At 43.4% G+C, this 15476-nt stretch overlaps 1 protein-coding gene across 6 annotated transcripts in view; it reads left to right on the top strand.

Annotated features, from left to right (window-relative positions):
• RUNX1T1 (RUNX1 partner transcriptional co-repressor 1) overlaps positions 1–15476 on the top strand; it is a 139151-nt gene that overhangs the window by 52077 nt on the left and 71598 nt on the right. Inside the window, exon 1 of one of the 6 annotated variants that reach the window (XM_072949449.1) lies at positions 9698–9803. The exons of the other annotated variants lie outside the window; for them this stretch is intronic. Coding sequence (XP_072805550.1) covers positions 9779–9803 — 25 coding nt within the window. The 5' untranslated portion in view covers positions 9698–9778. Of the gene's footprint in view, positions 1–9697; positions 9804–15476 lie in introns of those variants that run through there. 6 annotated transcript variants of the gene reach the window in all.

The following is a 15476-nucleotide window of genomic DNA, read 5'->3' as shown; positions in this document are numbered from 1 at the left end:
GGGTCATCTTCCTTAGTTAAGGACCAGTTGGGTTCTTAACTACAGCACCTTTCAGAAGTGATGGGTTTGCAGGGCTTCAGGAAAATTCAGGGGGGCTTAGCTTCATCCCTGAGAAATAGCCTTACAGATAACATTGTTGGCCATCCCGAATGTGGTCTGTTCAGCACCCCGTGTGCATCCTCATTGTACCCTCCCTGCAGGATGCCATGGATGCAGATACTTGCATGGTATGTTTCCCCCTAGAAAGAGAGGATGGAGAAAAGCCAGGCTGCCCAGGTGATAGGTGTTGGCACGCACACTGATAGGTGTTGGGTCCAGCAGACAGGAACCCCACGCACGGTTAGTTTGTTTGGGTTACGTGATACCATATTGCAAACCGCTACTGGGCGTCTCCTCTCTTGTCGAGTAAGAACAGTGACCACATATTGGCCCGTCACCCAGTTTGTGATTATTTTCCATTACGTTGCAAGGATGGCCTTTATTTTTGACCAGTGTCTGTCACGTGGGTTTTTGGTTTCCAGGAGTGGTAACAGTCAGCTCTCTGCACCTCTTCAAAATTTGTTTCCTTAGAACAGAAGTTAAAGATGCTCCACACAGTCTACTTAGGTAAAATGAACAATCTCACCTTCAGAAGACCAGGCTGGGTGTCACATGTGTGGTTTGTTCCCGGTCTGTCTGCTTCTCTCTTCGTCCCTCCCTCCCTCTTTCCTTCCACAGCACACTTTACAACAGAGGCTTTAGCATTTCTAGACATTTAACCCACGACAAACTTTAGTTATGCTAAAGTCACACTGCACACACAGTGTCTTAATAACGATCTGCTATGCTTGCCCCCCAGTTTAAGAATGAGAGAAGAGCAGGGCCTGGACACATCATTTACTGACACCTTGTACATTTTAACAGAATCAGAATTCCCTAAAGGTCTGAAAAAAAAAAGTACATGGAATGTTCATTTAAGCAATCAGCATATTACAATTCATTGTGAATGTTTACCTTTACAGTTACCTATGAATTGGAAATTCATTGGTTGGATGGGTTCATTCGGTAAGCTAAACATTTGGGAGCAAAGTTAGCAACGTGCACTGACAGGACACCTTCTCGAGTGCTCGGGCAGTGGTCTTACGTAAAAGAATTATGTGGGAACTTTTCTTGAAAGAGTGCTCAGCTGCTCGGAGTTGAGATCCTGACCTGTTTCCTTTCCATTGTAAATTTTAGCATTTAGACGGGTGTGTAGCAGATGTGGGAGGAAGTGGGTAAATAGATAAAGTGGCTGTGGCATCCTTTGCCCTGAGGTAACTTCTGAGGCAATTTTGGAACAAATTGAGGTCAATGACTCTTGTCTGTTACTCCTTTTTTTTTTTTTGGAAAAATATTTGATTATATAAATGTATGCTAATTTGACTGTTTTCTTGTCATACACTTAAATTGTTTCTGATTATTGTTAAGTGTGCCTTTTGTAATCAGTGCATAGCTGCTCTGAGTTGAATTGTATCCCCTTAAAAGATATGTTGAAATTATTATTTTTTAACACCTTTATTGTGATATGATTTCTGTACAGTAAACTATACATACTTCAGATGTACAATTTGATGAACTTTGATAGATGTCTACACCCATGAAACCACCACCACAATCAAGATGGCTAACATTTCCGTCACTCCCCAAGAGGGGCAAATTTCGAATTCCCAATTTATCCCTTCCCACCCCCTTTACATCCTGGTGACCATAACTTTGTTCTCTGTGTCTGTGATGGTGTTCCTTTTTTACCCATAGTGCCTAGCACAGTGTTTTACACATAATATGGTTGATGAATGTCTCGTAAAAATACTCTGTAACTCAGTTGTAACAGTTCTGTAAGTGATGCATTCATTTAGTGGGTCATGTAGTGAGCATGGATTGGGCCCTTTATATCTGCTGCACCACCGGGGCTGAGTCTGTGAGTGAAGCAGGGGCAGTTCCTTGTCCTCATAGGACTTACATTCCAGTCCGTGTGGGGTGGACATGGGGATGGGAGGAGGGGAGCAGACAGTAAATGATAAGCATGAAATGTAAGTGAATCCTGTAGTATGTGACAAGGTGATAGCTATGAACAAACTGGGTAGGCTGAAAAAGGTCCTTAGGCCTGCTGGGGCAAGGGATCAGGTTGCAGATTTAATGTGGGTGGATGCCATGGGCCTCTGAAAAGAGACTTTTGAGCAGTGATTTCAGGTGGCTGTAGGAGGAAAGAACATAAAGGCGGAGAGGCAGGGAGGCTGGAGTGAGGCTCGGTCATTTCAGGAGCAGGATGGAGGCCAGTGTGGTGGGGCTGGACCTGGCCGAGGATGGACGAGTGCTGGGAGATGAGAGTCAGAGAGGTGGCAGGGAGGGTGAGGGGGAGATCATATGTTTCATTTTAGGCCATTAAGGACTTCTCTGTCTAAGAGATGCAGTGCCCACCCCAGGCCACCTCTGCCCAGCACGTCTGCTTGGTGCCGTGACATCAGGTGTTTGAACAGTGTCTCAGCCTGCAGACCTCAGTGAGCCTCGTGGACGGTCCTGTCATTGATTATCCCATTGCAACATGTACATGACTTGACTGTTAGTGGCGTTCAGTCCAGTTTGTTTTCTCTGCGCCGCAGGGTGAGTCCTTTAACCTAAGTAGCACTCCACGATCACTGGTCAAGCCTATATCTTCAGTCTTCTTTGGCCCTTGCTGCTGCATTCTAGACTTTTCAGCCCTTTTGCTTATGACCTGTTGAGAAATTGGCATTGGCCAGAGGTAAACTAACAGTCACTTTGGAGTCATGTAAAAAATCTTTGTGTAAATAGTGTTTGTGTAAAGGGGCACTTTTTTGTTACTCACGTTATCCGCTTTGGCTTAGAATCTTTACATTTCTCTTAATAAGCAGTCCACGTGTTATGGTCTGTCATGTCGGCCTCCCCACTGCCCTTGAAATGGGTCAAGGTGGTACAGGTCGCCCTGGCATCACCTTATCAGCATATGAGAAGTCAGCTGTGCAGTAAAAGTCATTGCTCTCTTCTGTCAAGGCAAAGACAAGTCTGCAGTGATTCGTGAATGGAAATCAGGTGTTGATGAAATATTTGTGTCCTCTGGGAGAACACAGGGCATGGCGTAGACTTCCTGAGTAACAGTCATGCCAGTTTAATTATCTGAATCACTTCTTTGGACCCACTTAAAACTTCTGAGCTCTGTCAGGTTGCTGCCCTGTCCCAGAGTAACTGAGAGCAGCGGCCTCTTAGTCATCGTCTCAAAGTGTAACTGAGTCTTTTGGTAGTTGCACATGAGAGAGGATACATTTTAATATTTACAAAATATTTAGCTACTGACTCTGGGGATGACTTTGTACAAAGCCCAGTGGGGACTGACTTCAGAGAGAGGACACAGTCCCAGCACTGGAGCACCTTGAAGTCTGGCAGGGGAGGTAAAGTTGAGATAATGTTGCCATGGAAATTGAGGGGCAGGAAAGTGGAGATTAATTGGGAAGAAATTGCAAGAGGCAGTGAGGGCCCACATCAGCATGGGAGGGATTTAAATGCACCAGGGAGCTGGAGGCTACGGGATAGGAGTCTGTTGAACATGTGCTATTATTTTGGAGAAGAGGAGGCAACAGAATCAGGGATGCTGCTGACATGGGAGCCTGGGTAACTGGCAGGGCAGCCTTGCCTCAGAGGAAGAAGTGGTTTCATGGAAAGAATAATCTTACTGATACTTTGAGTTTGAGACTCTTCAAATAATAGAAGTTGTTCTGCAGACAGTTGGAAATGTGGGAGGGTAGCTTCTTTGAGGAACTGAGTCCTGAGCTAGAAACGTGAAGTGGAAAAAAATTAAATTGTCCATGATTGCAAGGGGTAGATGATTTTGAGAAAACGGCAAATGCTGGATTAATGTTTTATCAAAGTATTGAAGTTATATCACGGTTTGTTGTGACTATGGACAAGTTCCCATTTTGAAATTAACTTACATTCTTTCCATTTGTATTTTATACCTTTATTTCTCCTATTTTTGAGATAGCATTTATATTTCTCTTAGCGATAGCTGTGCTCACGTCTCAGGATTATGAGGACCGTGTCTCGGCCCCGCGTTCCGCTGCTTCCCGTTGCCGGCCTCCTGTCTGTAGTTGCCTCGCTGTGGAATGGGTGGACTCTTGAGCACCCCGACGTGAGCCAGCGTGGTTTCCAGGTGGAGGGGGCACAGTGCTTCGGAGCTTGGGTTTTGCAGTCAAACAGAACTGGGTACGATTTCCCCATCTGCCCTCCCTTTTCCTTGCTCTGCCTCATTTTGCTCACCTGGTTCTCCTGAGTATGAAATAAAATCACGAAAAGTATGGCACACATGGCCCCCAATAAATGGCTGCTGAAGGAGTAGGAGTGATGGTCATGATAGCGGATGGTGATATTTATTCTAAATATCTACCTAAACTCCATCAGGTTTCTCCAAAGGCTGCTTCTGTATGTTGAGGACGTGCGAGTGTGAAGTAGAATGGGGTCCTTCCACGGACCCCGAGTTTGCTGGCTCCTCAGCCCGCCTTGTCGTAGTACTGTCTCATTTTTGTCATTCACAACAGACTGGCACCCACTTGGCCCCGTTCTGCCTTTCCCCCCGTGGACGCTGCTCCCAGTGTGGCGCTGACTTCACAGCTGCCTTTCTGTGTGTCCTGGAAGGCCTCACGTCGGTTTTCTCATTCACAAAAGGTGAATACGGCCGACTCTCAGCTCCAGCCTCTTTATTCAGAGTGAATTGATTTTGACCTTCTCACTCCCACTGTCTCTCTTTTGCCTGTATCACTGCTAATTAATTTCTGCACAAGAGAATGAGCAAGAGCAGTGATAAAACATCGAACTGGAATTAGTTCATGTTGGTTCATGAGGATTTTTGAGAGCAGGCGGGCAAAGTGTGTTGTTTACTACGAGCTTTGACTGGGTTTTCACTTATTTATTTATGCCATTCCTGACTCCTGTTCTCCTGGGTTGCAAGTGTCCGTGAGATACTTACCCACGAGGACAGCAGTTGTGTAAAACAGACAGACATCATCTGATAAAGAATTTGGAAATTTGGGGGATAAATTCAACTGAAGGTATTGTGATTTTTAATACCATCTTCCCAAAATTCTGAGGAAAATATGACTGAAAATTTTTACATTTGCTGTGTTTAATGTAATAGTTTATGTTCACTGTAACAAATATAAAATGACCCTTTTACTTTTTTTTATTCCATTTATTTAAAAATTTTTTATCTTTCTGTATTTACTAAATTTTATGACATGATAATTGTAGAGGCGTGTCGTAAAGGCTCATACGGTTTTGTGCTGACCTGCTAAGACTTGGGTGTTTTTCCTTTTAGTGGATTTCGCTTGCTTGCTTATACCGGCGCTCAAAGAGGAAAAAGGAGCTAAGGGTTTCTTTGTAGAAAGGGATTTCACAAACTTGGTTTGGGGACATTTGAGGATATCTTAGCTAATCTTAGATAATGGGTGTCAATTTTCTTAAAATTATTTTCAACTGAATAAAATTAACTTCTTAGATAATTTTTTTTTTAAGTTGAGGGAGGAGGCAGGATGCTCTATAATCAGATAGGCTGGCAAAGAAGTCTGAGAAATTAGTGTGGATTAAAATTCCTCCCAGGAGGAGTCCTCCTCCATACTTAGCCTTCATTTTTTATGAAGAATAAGAGATGTCTTCTTGGGAGAGAAACAAGTGGGAGACTGAGGTCTGGGTGAGTCCTCTGCGTATGAACAAATAGGGACACAAGCGGGGGATGGAAAAAGACAGAAATACAGTTGTTTGCCAAATCCTCTCTTTCTAACTCACTTGCTGAATCCAAAGACATAGCTTAGGGCAGCAATGAAATGGGACATGGTCTTCCTATGAGAACGCGGTGTCTGTGTCATGAGCCGTGCTTACTTTTTCCCTTTGTGTCAGTTCATCCCAGATTCTCAGTGTCGCCCTAAGTGAGAGCTGCCATTGGCTGAGTGCTTGGGTGTGTCCCAGCCATCGTGGACGTGTTCTCATTTAATCCTCAAAATCACCTACTGAGGCAGTTGCTAGGACCACCCATATCTTAAGGAGAGGAAATGAAGGATCAGAGGTCAAGGACTTGGCCCAGGTTAGAAGATGCACCTGGGATTCCGTTCATGGCCTGTTCATGTCCAGCCCACGTGCTTAGTTACCCTCTGTCCTGTTCCCAGTGTGCCATTGTCATATCATAGGCAGCGGGCACTTAGAATAAGGCCATAGAAGTTTTACAGTTGAAAGAAATCTGAAAGAACCATACTTTCATTTTACAGGAAAAGAAAAAAAAAAATGTGTGTGTGTGTGTGTGTGTGTGTATCTCCCAAAGTTTTTAACAGTCTTTCTTTTTGGCCAGCCAGTTGACCAACAGATTTTTTTTTTTTTTTTTGAGCGTTTACTGTGTGTCAGGTAGTAGGTAAGCCAAACATGACCCATGTCTTCCTGGAGCCCTGGTGACCTTTCTGTGCTTGGTCGGGGACAGTAGTGGTGTGGTATAGTAGTTACGTCAGGAGTGTGGGCCCTGAAACCATCCTCCTTGACCTTGCATCTTGTTCACCGGGGGGCAATGGGGAAATTGCTTCATCTTTTTACGGCCCTATTTTTCCGTCTATCAAGTGGTAATGTTAGTAGCATCCGTCACATCGGCCTGTTGAGAAGATTAAAAGAGTTAACACATGTAAAGTGTTTAGCAAGGTACCTGGCTCTTGGTGAATGCTCAGTATGTAGAATTGCTATTAAGGTCTTTTGACAATGTTAGCATTAGAAGTGAGCTTTCACCCTAGCAAGGAAGACACACACAGTTATTTGCAACAAGACGTGTGCTGTGTTAGGACAGGGGAAGGAGCAGACGGCTTTGGAGCACAGCACAGCCAGATCCCCTCACTCCCAGTCGGCTCGGGGCAGGGGCTGACACAGCCATGCTGTTTTCTTCTTCTTCTTTCTTTTTAGTATTTTATTTTAAGGCAGGTTCAACCTCTAGAAAAGTTTCAAGAATACTACAAAGAATGCCTGTACAGTCCTCACCCAGACACTGCATTCTAGCTTTCAACAGTCACCACAGAAACGCCTTTTTGGGGATCATGTGAATCACCCAGTTTTCATGCGTCTCTGATGCCCTTTGGTCTGGAGCAGTTGCCAGTCTCCTCAATGTCCATGACCTTGACATGTGAAGATCACAGGTTAGGCATGTGATAGAACGTGTCTCAGTTAGCAATGTTGTTTTCTTTCTCACCTTAATTTGTTTTTCTTTTCTTAACTTGATGCCTTTCTTTATCTTGTTGTCCTAAATCCTAGTGGGTTTTGACTCACAGCAGTTTGCCAGCAAGTGTTTATTCAGAAGCAGCCCCTAAGCCGTGGACTGTTGGGGTGGAATGAGCCTTCTGAGGGGTGCCTGTGAATGTGTACGTCGGAGACACACACTTGCAAACATGATGATTGTAACAGATGATGCGAAGTTCCCTAACGGATACATACATGCCAAGTAGAGCCTAAAGAATGGAGTGTTCAACTTTCCAATTTGAATGTGGACCTAAGGTAATGAGGGAAGGCTTCATGGAAGAGGTGGCATTTCTTGTGTGTCTTGAACGATCACAGCTCCTTTTGCCAGAGGACATTTCAAATCCAGGGAAGAACATAAAACAAGAATACTAAGGCCTGAACCAGCATGGCTAGAGCTTACAGCATGAGAAAGTAACAGAAGTACACATCTGTCTTGTAGGTGGGAGAGGCAGAAAGAAAAGTCACTGGATTTTTTTTTTTAAGTAACTGGATACTTTTAAGCAGAGGAATCATATTGTTGGCTTTGAATGTTAACCTCACTCTGGGAGAGATGCAGAAGGTAAATTGAATAGGTGAATTCTGCAGTCTGCCTGGTGAGATAAAAAGATGATTGGCTGTAGTGTCAACGAGCGAGAGAAGGCAGGTGGGAGAGGCGGGTTCTGGGGGCACTAGCTAGAGAGAACCGCAGGGCTGTTCGGGGCCAGGGAGCGGGGAGTCAAGGTTTAGGACAGCTCTCAACTTGGATTTGGGCAGCTGGTTACCATCAACTAGAATAGTGTGGACAGTGAAGCACTTTGAAGAGTTGACTCTCAGGTTTATCTGGCATATGACTGCTGAGGGTATTCTGGAAATCTTGATTTGAAGTCACCGGTGATAGCTGAAGCCTTTAGAGTGACGCACTCAGGAGGAAAATGGGTGGGGCACAGAGAGGAGAGCCTTGAAAGGAACACTGGTGAATGCCGGGACATCTGAGAGCCGGATGTCATTAAAATCCGGGGTGGGGGGACAGAGAGTTTCACGGAAGGAGTGAGCTGCAGTGTGAAATGCTGCAGAGGGGTCAGTAATCGGGACGGGTCAAGACTGCCTTTTGGATTTGGCCATCCAGGGAGGACAGTCACCAGTAAGCTCCGTCCCTTGGTTGGAGCTTGATTGTGATGAGTTGCAAACTGGGTGCAAGAGATGATGGTGGGAAGGCGTCTGTCCACCCAGAGGGAGGGGTTGGTTTGTTCTTGGTCAGGGGGATTTGAGCAAGTCTAGGTACGGGTGGAGTCAGACAAGCTGAAAATAAAGAGAGGGTGGAATGCCCCCAAGGCAGAAGTCACCTCTTCCAGATTTGGGTGCCGATACGCAGGCGCTCTGAGGGTGAAGTTTGCAGGGACTTGATGTCTGGTAACCTCACTTTATTTGCTTCAATGGGCATGAGGTGATCAGAATTTGACTGGAGGGTTGCGTCAAATGATGTCTTCAAGATGAATGCACTCGTATGTTTCACCCTGACTTTCTAGCCTCGTCCGTCTAGGGCCCTCCCAGGCTGCACGTGGTTGCGCACTTTCACCCAGAAAGCCTTCGTCATTGTCTCTGTCCTGTTCAGCTTTTCCTCTTGGCTTTATCACACCACCCATCTAACCTTGACCTTAGCATGAACTCGTGGGATTAACCCTCCCTTTGTGTTTCTGGTTCATGACACCTCCCTGTTTCTTTCCTTGCTGGTTTCATAACTGGTTCGCAGTCTGTTGTTGACCCTTTGAAAGTTAGAATTCCATCTTAACAGATGTGTTAGTGCCAGACACTGTCCTGGGGCTGCAATACAGCAGGGCCCTGCGGTGGGAGCCCGCTGAACTCCAAGTGTCTAAAGGAATTTTGAGTCTTCCAAGTATTGTGAAGGAAGCAAAAGGGCAGGAAAACCTGCTTGAGATGGGATAGCCAGGGGACGGATTGATGCCCTGAGGAAGTGACGCTGATGTTGAAATAGCAAAGGTAGAAATGAGGGGACGATTCACAGAGGGAAGAAGGGACGTGGTAGCTTCCTAGTATTTCTCATATTCGTAAGTAGAGCTTCATAGACGTGGGGTTGTACCTGTTGGTACGAAGCTGCCTGGAACTCTCTGATACTATCACGTCCTTCCCACTGACTCTTCCTTGGTCCCTGAAAGCCCTCTGTAAGACTTCTATATACCAGTTTATCCTTCAGATGAAGGTAGAGAAGGGTCGTGTTTGTTCCTTGTTGAAGGACATTGCCTGGAAATGCAGCTGAGATGCAGGGTGGGGCAGAAGGGGGGAAGCAGGCAACGATGTATCCCTGACCCTCAACCGCCAGCTGTTTCCCTCTGCGTTTCATCCCCCCTCCCCCTCTACTCAGGTCATTCTGATGCACAAAATGAGGGAAGGTGCGTGTGTGTATGAAGCCAGCATGACGAGCCGCCACCATGATGTGAGTTAGCTTCAGTGATGACTGCAACTTTAGTCCCAGAAGTAGACATTTGGGACAGACATGAAGCTCCAGACTCTGGGCCCAGGTGGGTGTCACAATTTACTGTCTTTAGCTCAGGGACAGGGTAAGAGTTCCAGAGTTCTCCTGGGTGAGGACTGGCAGCAGGTACTGAAGGGAAGACGAACCTAGGAGAACGGGGAGACACTGAAGATAAACTTTGCTGACTTTAGAATTTTGCTCTGAGTCAGGCTAAGCAGTCAAAAAACACGGTCTCCAAGGGCAAAAGCTAGTGTTTTCTTGCAAACTTGAGCTTGTGCAAGTAAATGATTCTTCTGCAGAGGAAGACTTTGAAGACTACCTGAAATGGTTTACTGGGCTCCGGTAACTTCCCTGAGATATCCTGGGCAGTGCTTTTGAGAAGGGAAAGACATTTGAAAGCACTGGGTTTGACCCCCTCAAAGCAGGGGTCCCAGCATTTTTTTCTTGCCGCTGCTCAAAAACAATGACGTTCATGGTCACAGTGGACAGCTGTGGTGGTGGTTGCCATGTGCCAAAAAGTCTACCCCTTTGCTTTTTAAGAAAGTAGTAGTGGTGATGTCGTAGGGATGAGTTTGGACATAAGGGGCCGAATTTGAGTTATTGTTAGTAATAAGTTAATCATAATGTGGTGAATCTTGATTGAGAACAGCTTCCTTTGTATTTAGACATTTATTACTTCTCTGATTAATTTATCTGACACACAGTGTCAAGAAAGTTGTGCTTTTGAAAATGATCTTACGGATCTCCAGCAAGCAACATTTTTCATTTGTACATGGACTGCTCTTTGCACTTGTCCATCAATGTTTACTTTGATTTCCCCCCATAATAATTCTTCATGAGCTCCAAGAAGACATCTCTAGTGCCATATGAAATATGAATGATTCCTAGTAAGTGGATGGGAATTTAATACCATATTTACCCACATTTAAAGTATATATATATATATATATATATATATATATATATATATATATATATATACAGATGAGGCTACATTAAGGAATTATTAACTTGGAACTTATTTATGTGTTTACTTGTGGCACATCCTTGGAACTTAAGGTGGTGTGTGTTGTAAAAATGTGTCATTTAAACTGTAGCTAGACAGAATTTTATAGTTCTGGGTTTCCCAGGGGTCTTCTTGAGATTAAATGGTATGTTTGCTTTTAAAGTATCTTGAAATACGGGAAATTAGGCTTACTTAGATACATTGGAATATACACCTACAGTTATTTCTTTGGTAAATAGAACTTGAGCTTCTGTCCTTAGGGGATATTTATTAGCAATTAATTAATTAGGGCACTTTCTCTGAATTACTTTATTAATTTAAATGAGGTCATGGGCCCCCATGAAAAGTTGTATTATGCAAAATATCAACTGAGGCAGAGACTATTAAGAAAAGGTAGATGGAAAATTAAGGCAACTGAGCAGAATTTATAGACTTGATCATTTTATATATTGACCGTATTAAGTCAAGGAGAAATGTCCATTTAAACACATACCTTCAGTTCCCATTTGGTGTGTAAATATTATTATATGTAGAGAATTTGCTAATATAATTCATAGGCAGTCTAGATGCGCCTTTGGGAACCCTTCTAGAAAGCTCAGGTTTTAGTGAAACTGCTGTACGTGGAGGGCTCTGTTATGTCATGTGGTGCTCCTGCAACGCTGTATAAAGACCTTGATCATTTACTTGTGGGTTTTACTCTCATGGTATGTGGCTACTCTTGGATTCTGCCCCACCAAGTGATCTGTAAGTCTGTTCCTTTTTGTCTGTGCTGTGTGTGGACTTCCTGAAACGGCGTTCATTCCTTTACTCAGCAGACACTGGTGCTAGGCTCCGGTGGCCGATTGGGGTGCTGGGGCGAATAAGGCACATTTGCTGCCTTTGTGACACTTCCAAGGGATTTTATGTGCTGCGGCTCCCGTGGAGACCCTCCTGATCCCTCCCCTCCTGCTTTTGTTTGTCTTGAATCCCAGTTTTCACTCCTTCAATCCAAAGCTGGGCAGCCTTGGTAGAGTTCCAGGTAGAACGAAGTGCGTTCTTCTCTTAATTTTTTTCAGTTTCAGTCCTAGAAAAATCTAGGCTCGCTGTATTTCATCTAAATTGATGTTAAGGCCGGTGGTTCTTTTACAAGTTTCCCCAAAAAGGTGCTGCCATGGAGCATGGCGTGATGCTTCCATTCCAAGGTTTTATAGTGCTCATCCCAGTTACAGAGATGTTGTAAGGAAAAGATAGAGGGGTCTTAGAATTGTTTAAATACAGTTAAAATGAGCAAAAAACTGAAAGAAAAAAAAAGGCTTCTCATGACATCACCGTTTGACAATATATTTGAAAGTCTACCTCATTGTGAACCACTGATTTAAGAGAGAGCCACTCTAAATATTCTGATACAGATCCTTTATACACACATCCTTCTGGATTTTACCTCTAGCCACAAATACAGACACATCCATCCATCTGTAACTGTCTTAAAATAGTTGAAATTGTTTGTTTGTTTAAACAGGGTATCTTGCAAAGCATATAGCTTTGTAACCATTTCTCCCACTTAGGATATTGTGAGATCTTTCCATGTACATATACACATTGTCACATTCCACTGTGTGGCTCTATTAGAATTGAATTGCCAAATGCCCACTGCTGGACAATTAGGTTATTTCCAGTCTTCTTCGTTATAAACATCTTTGTACAGTTGCTATTATTTGTTTAGTATAATTTCCAAAGAGTGGAATTGATACGTTAAAGGACATGTATAATTTAGAGGCAATTGATACATGTTACCTAATTGTCCTACAAGAAAATTTGTATAGTTTTACAAAAATGTAATAGTTAAAGTTCTAGTTTGTAATTAATATTATATTAATAATTAATAATAATTAATAATATGTTAGCATTTAAAAAATCTATCAGTCTGTTAGATGAAAAAATGTATGTTACGTTAATAATAATAATAAAAATTACTAATGAGGTTGAAACTTTTTCTCCATAGGGATATAGATCATTCATATTTCTTTTGTGCATTTCCTATTCCTACTCTTCTTTTATAACCTTTTTTTTTGTTGGGCTTTTTGACTTCTAATTATTGATTTAATGCAGCTCTTTATGTATTAAGGATATCAATCCATTGTAACATAACAAATACTTGTTTCCTGGATGCCTTTTACTTTGATTTTTTTTTTACTGTACTCAAATTTACTAATAACAGTCATTATTGGTTCTGTCTTTCTTATCAAAGTTAGACTCTCTTTCCCAATCCTAAGATTAAACAAGAATTTACCTATATGTTTAGTATTTTTTTATATATTCAAGTTTTTATTCGTAGAGAAGTGAATGACTTTGTATATGAGACAGAGGTTTAGTTTACTTTTTCCATATTGTTGTCTAGTAGTTCCAAAGAAATTTTATTGAATTGCTTTCTCTTTTTCTCACCAATATTAGAAGTCATTTTAATCATATACTGAATTCTTAGATGTACATTAACTTCTAAGTCTTTATTTTTTATTTTGTGTCTTTTTTAATTTTTATTTTGCTGTGTTGGGTATTTCTATACTAGTAGCACATTGTTCAAATTATTGCTTTATGCTGCATTTTAACAAATGTTAGCTAAATTTCCTTATTTTACTTGATTTTCAGAGTTTTTCTAGCTATTTTCATTTTTATTTTAACTTGACTTTTAGAACATTTATAAAATTCTGGAAAAAGTTTCGTTGCTATTTTAGTTGGGATCGCTTCATATCTAGTGATTACAGTACATACTAAATGGGACTAGTATGGACGTCTTGATAATTTAATTTTTCAAAACCTAGTTTAGTACAACAAGCTATTTAAGGATCTGCTGTGTGCAAGATCCAAGTTTGCAGGTTGGAAATACAGAGTTAAGAATCTTTCTTGTCCCTGACCAATTTTTATAATTATAGAAGGATTTTAAGTAGATATATATTATGGAAGGATTATGAGAAGATTTTTTTCAGATTCATATTTTAGAAATATTGCTCTGGAAGCAAAGAAGAGAAGATTTGAGCAGAGCGGCACTAGAGGCAGAGAAAACCATTCACAGGCGCTGTGGGTTCTGGATCTTGCAGGGGTGAGAGGTTAACCGAGGGTGGGTCCTGAAGGCATCGGGAAGTGGGTGGACTGGATGTGGGAATGGACTAGCCGGGGAAGGAGGGTGCTGCAGAGGGAGGAGGCTTGGATGACTGTGGCCTCTCAGGACTGGTCCGTTGGGTAGACAGTGATGCTGTCCCAGAGACTGAAATGCAGGAGGGGACACAGATCTCCTAAGGAAGATGTTAGATTTGGTCTTAAATACAGCTGTTGATGAGCCATCCGGGTTAGAGTTAAGCAAGCAAGTAGTTAGATAACTCGTCTGGTTCCCAGGAGAGGGTCTTTCTCTGGAGGACCTGGCAGGCCTGCCTCGGAGAGCAGAAGGGTTGGAGCCAGTTCCTGAGAAGAGAAGGCGAGGCCCTGGTGCTCAGGAGGGGCCAGGGCCCCAGAGAATTCAGTGGAACTCCTAGCAGTGAGTAGAAGAATGATTCTACAGGAGGGAAGAAAGAAGCAGTGAACGGATGCATCGGAAAGCGCTGAGGGCTCAAGTAAGCTAAGGAGTGGACATTCGCTTTTGGATTAACTGCAAAAGAGTTTCCTTTGCTGGGGTGGTTTGGGTGGAACGGTGTTGGTGGAGCCCCACTGCAGAGGAAGTTAAGTGTAAATATGAGAGATGGGTTCCATTATCATCACCATTATTTTATTATTTCTGTCGTTGAAGAGATTTTGAAATCCCTTTTAAGGGGAATAAAGAATCCAGTTGCTTTGCTCCACTTGTACCTCCAAATCTGTATTTTTAAATAGAAAATCCCTTCATCCACCGTTTACTCATGCTGGGTTCTTGGCAGTGTGATGAATTCTGGGACCGAGTTCATGTGTATTACTGAAGCGCTGTGCGCCCTGCCATTGTGGAGCATTTTCCTGTTGGTAGGGAATCTTAGACAAACAAGTAATTGTGTAATTATTTAAAACGGCCATAAGCCCTACAAGGAGCAGTTAGATGGTACCCGGGGTGGGGGAGGGGCCAGCAACACCTTTGAAGGTGAAGCTGAGCTGAGGTGGGTTTTGTAGGCTGAAAGGCCCTGAGGTGGGGTGGAACTTGAAACGGATTAAACCAGTGAGACCAGAGATGAGACAGGAGAGGCAGGCAGAGAGACCAAGCAGTCTGGGCTCCAGGCCCCTCAGGGGGTTTTGGGCTGTATCCTGAGAGTGACGGTTAACCACTAAGAAGCACTTCAGAGTGGTACCTTGATCTGACCCGTAGACTGTAAAGGGTGGGATGTTCTTTTGCTCTGACTGGCCTTCTCCCTGCTGTGGAACAGTACCTGGTTCTCTGTAGATGGCACAGATGGTTCTGAGCAAACGCCGTTGTACAGATGAGAACTTTGGTGTCTGACAAGAGTATTCCATCTGTTGTGTGGTAAACAGGTTGCAGGGGGTGGGGGGTGAGAAGTTGTGAAGATCAGCTCCTGAAAAAGTCCAAGTGAGCGATGGCAGGGCGTGAGGGGGTGGGGATGGGGGTGATGGAGATGGGGGAGCACGTTTAGGAGGGAGAGTAACTTGATTTTGGCACATGTGGGAGAGGAAGGTGCTCAGGGTGTTGTATATGTATGAGCAGAGTGTTGCTGGGAGCGCTGTAAGTCACCGAGACATCGCTGAACTCACCCCAAATGACTC

Source organism: Vicugna pacos, chromosome 25, assembly GCF_048564905.1.
Source record: "Vicugna pacos chromosome 25, VicPac4, whole genome shotgun sequence".
In the NCBI taxonomy this organism is placed as follows: domain Eukaryota; kingdom Metazoa; phylum Chordata; class Mammalia; order Artiodactyla; family Camelidae; genus Vicugna; species Vicugna pacos.
This window is presented reverse-complemented; position numbering and strand designations above follow the sequence as displayed.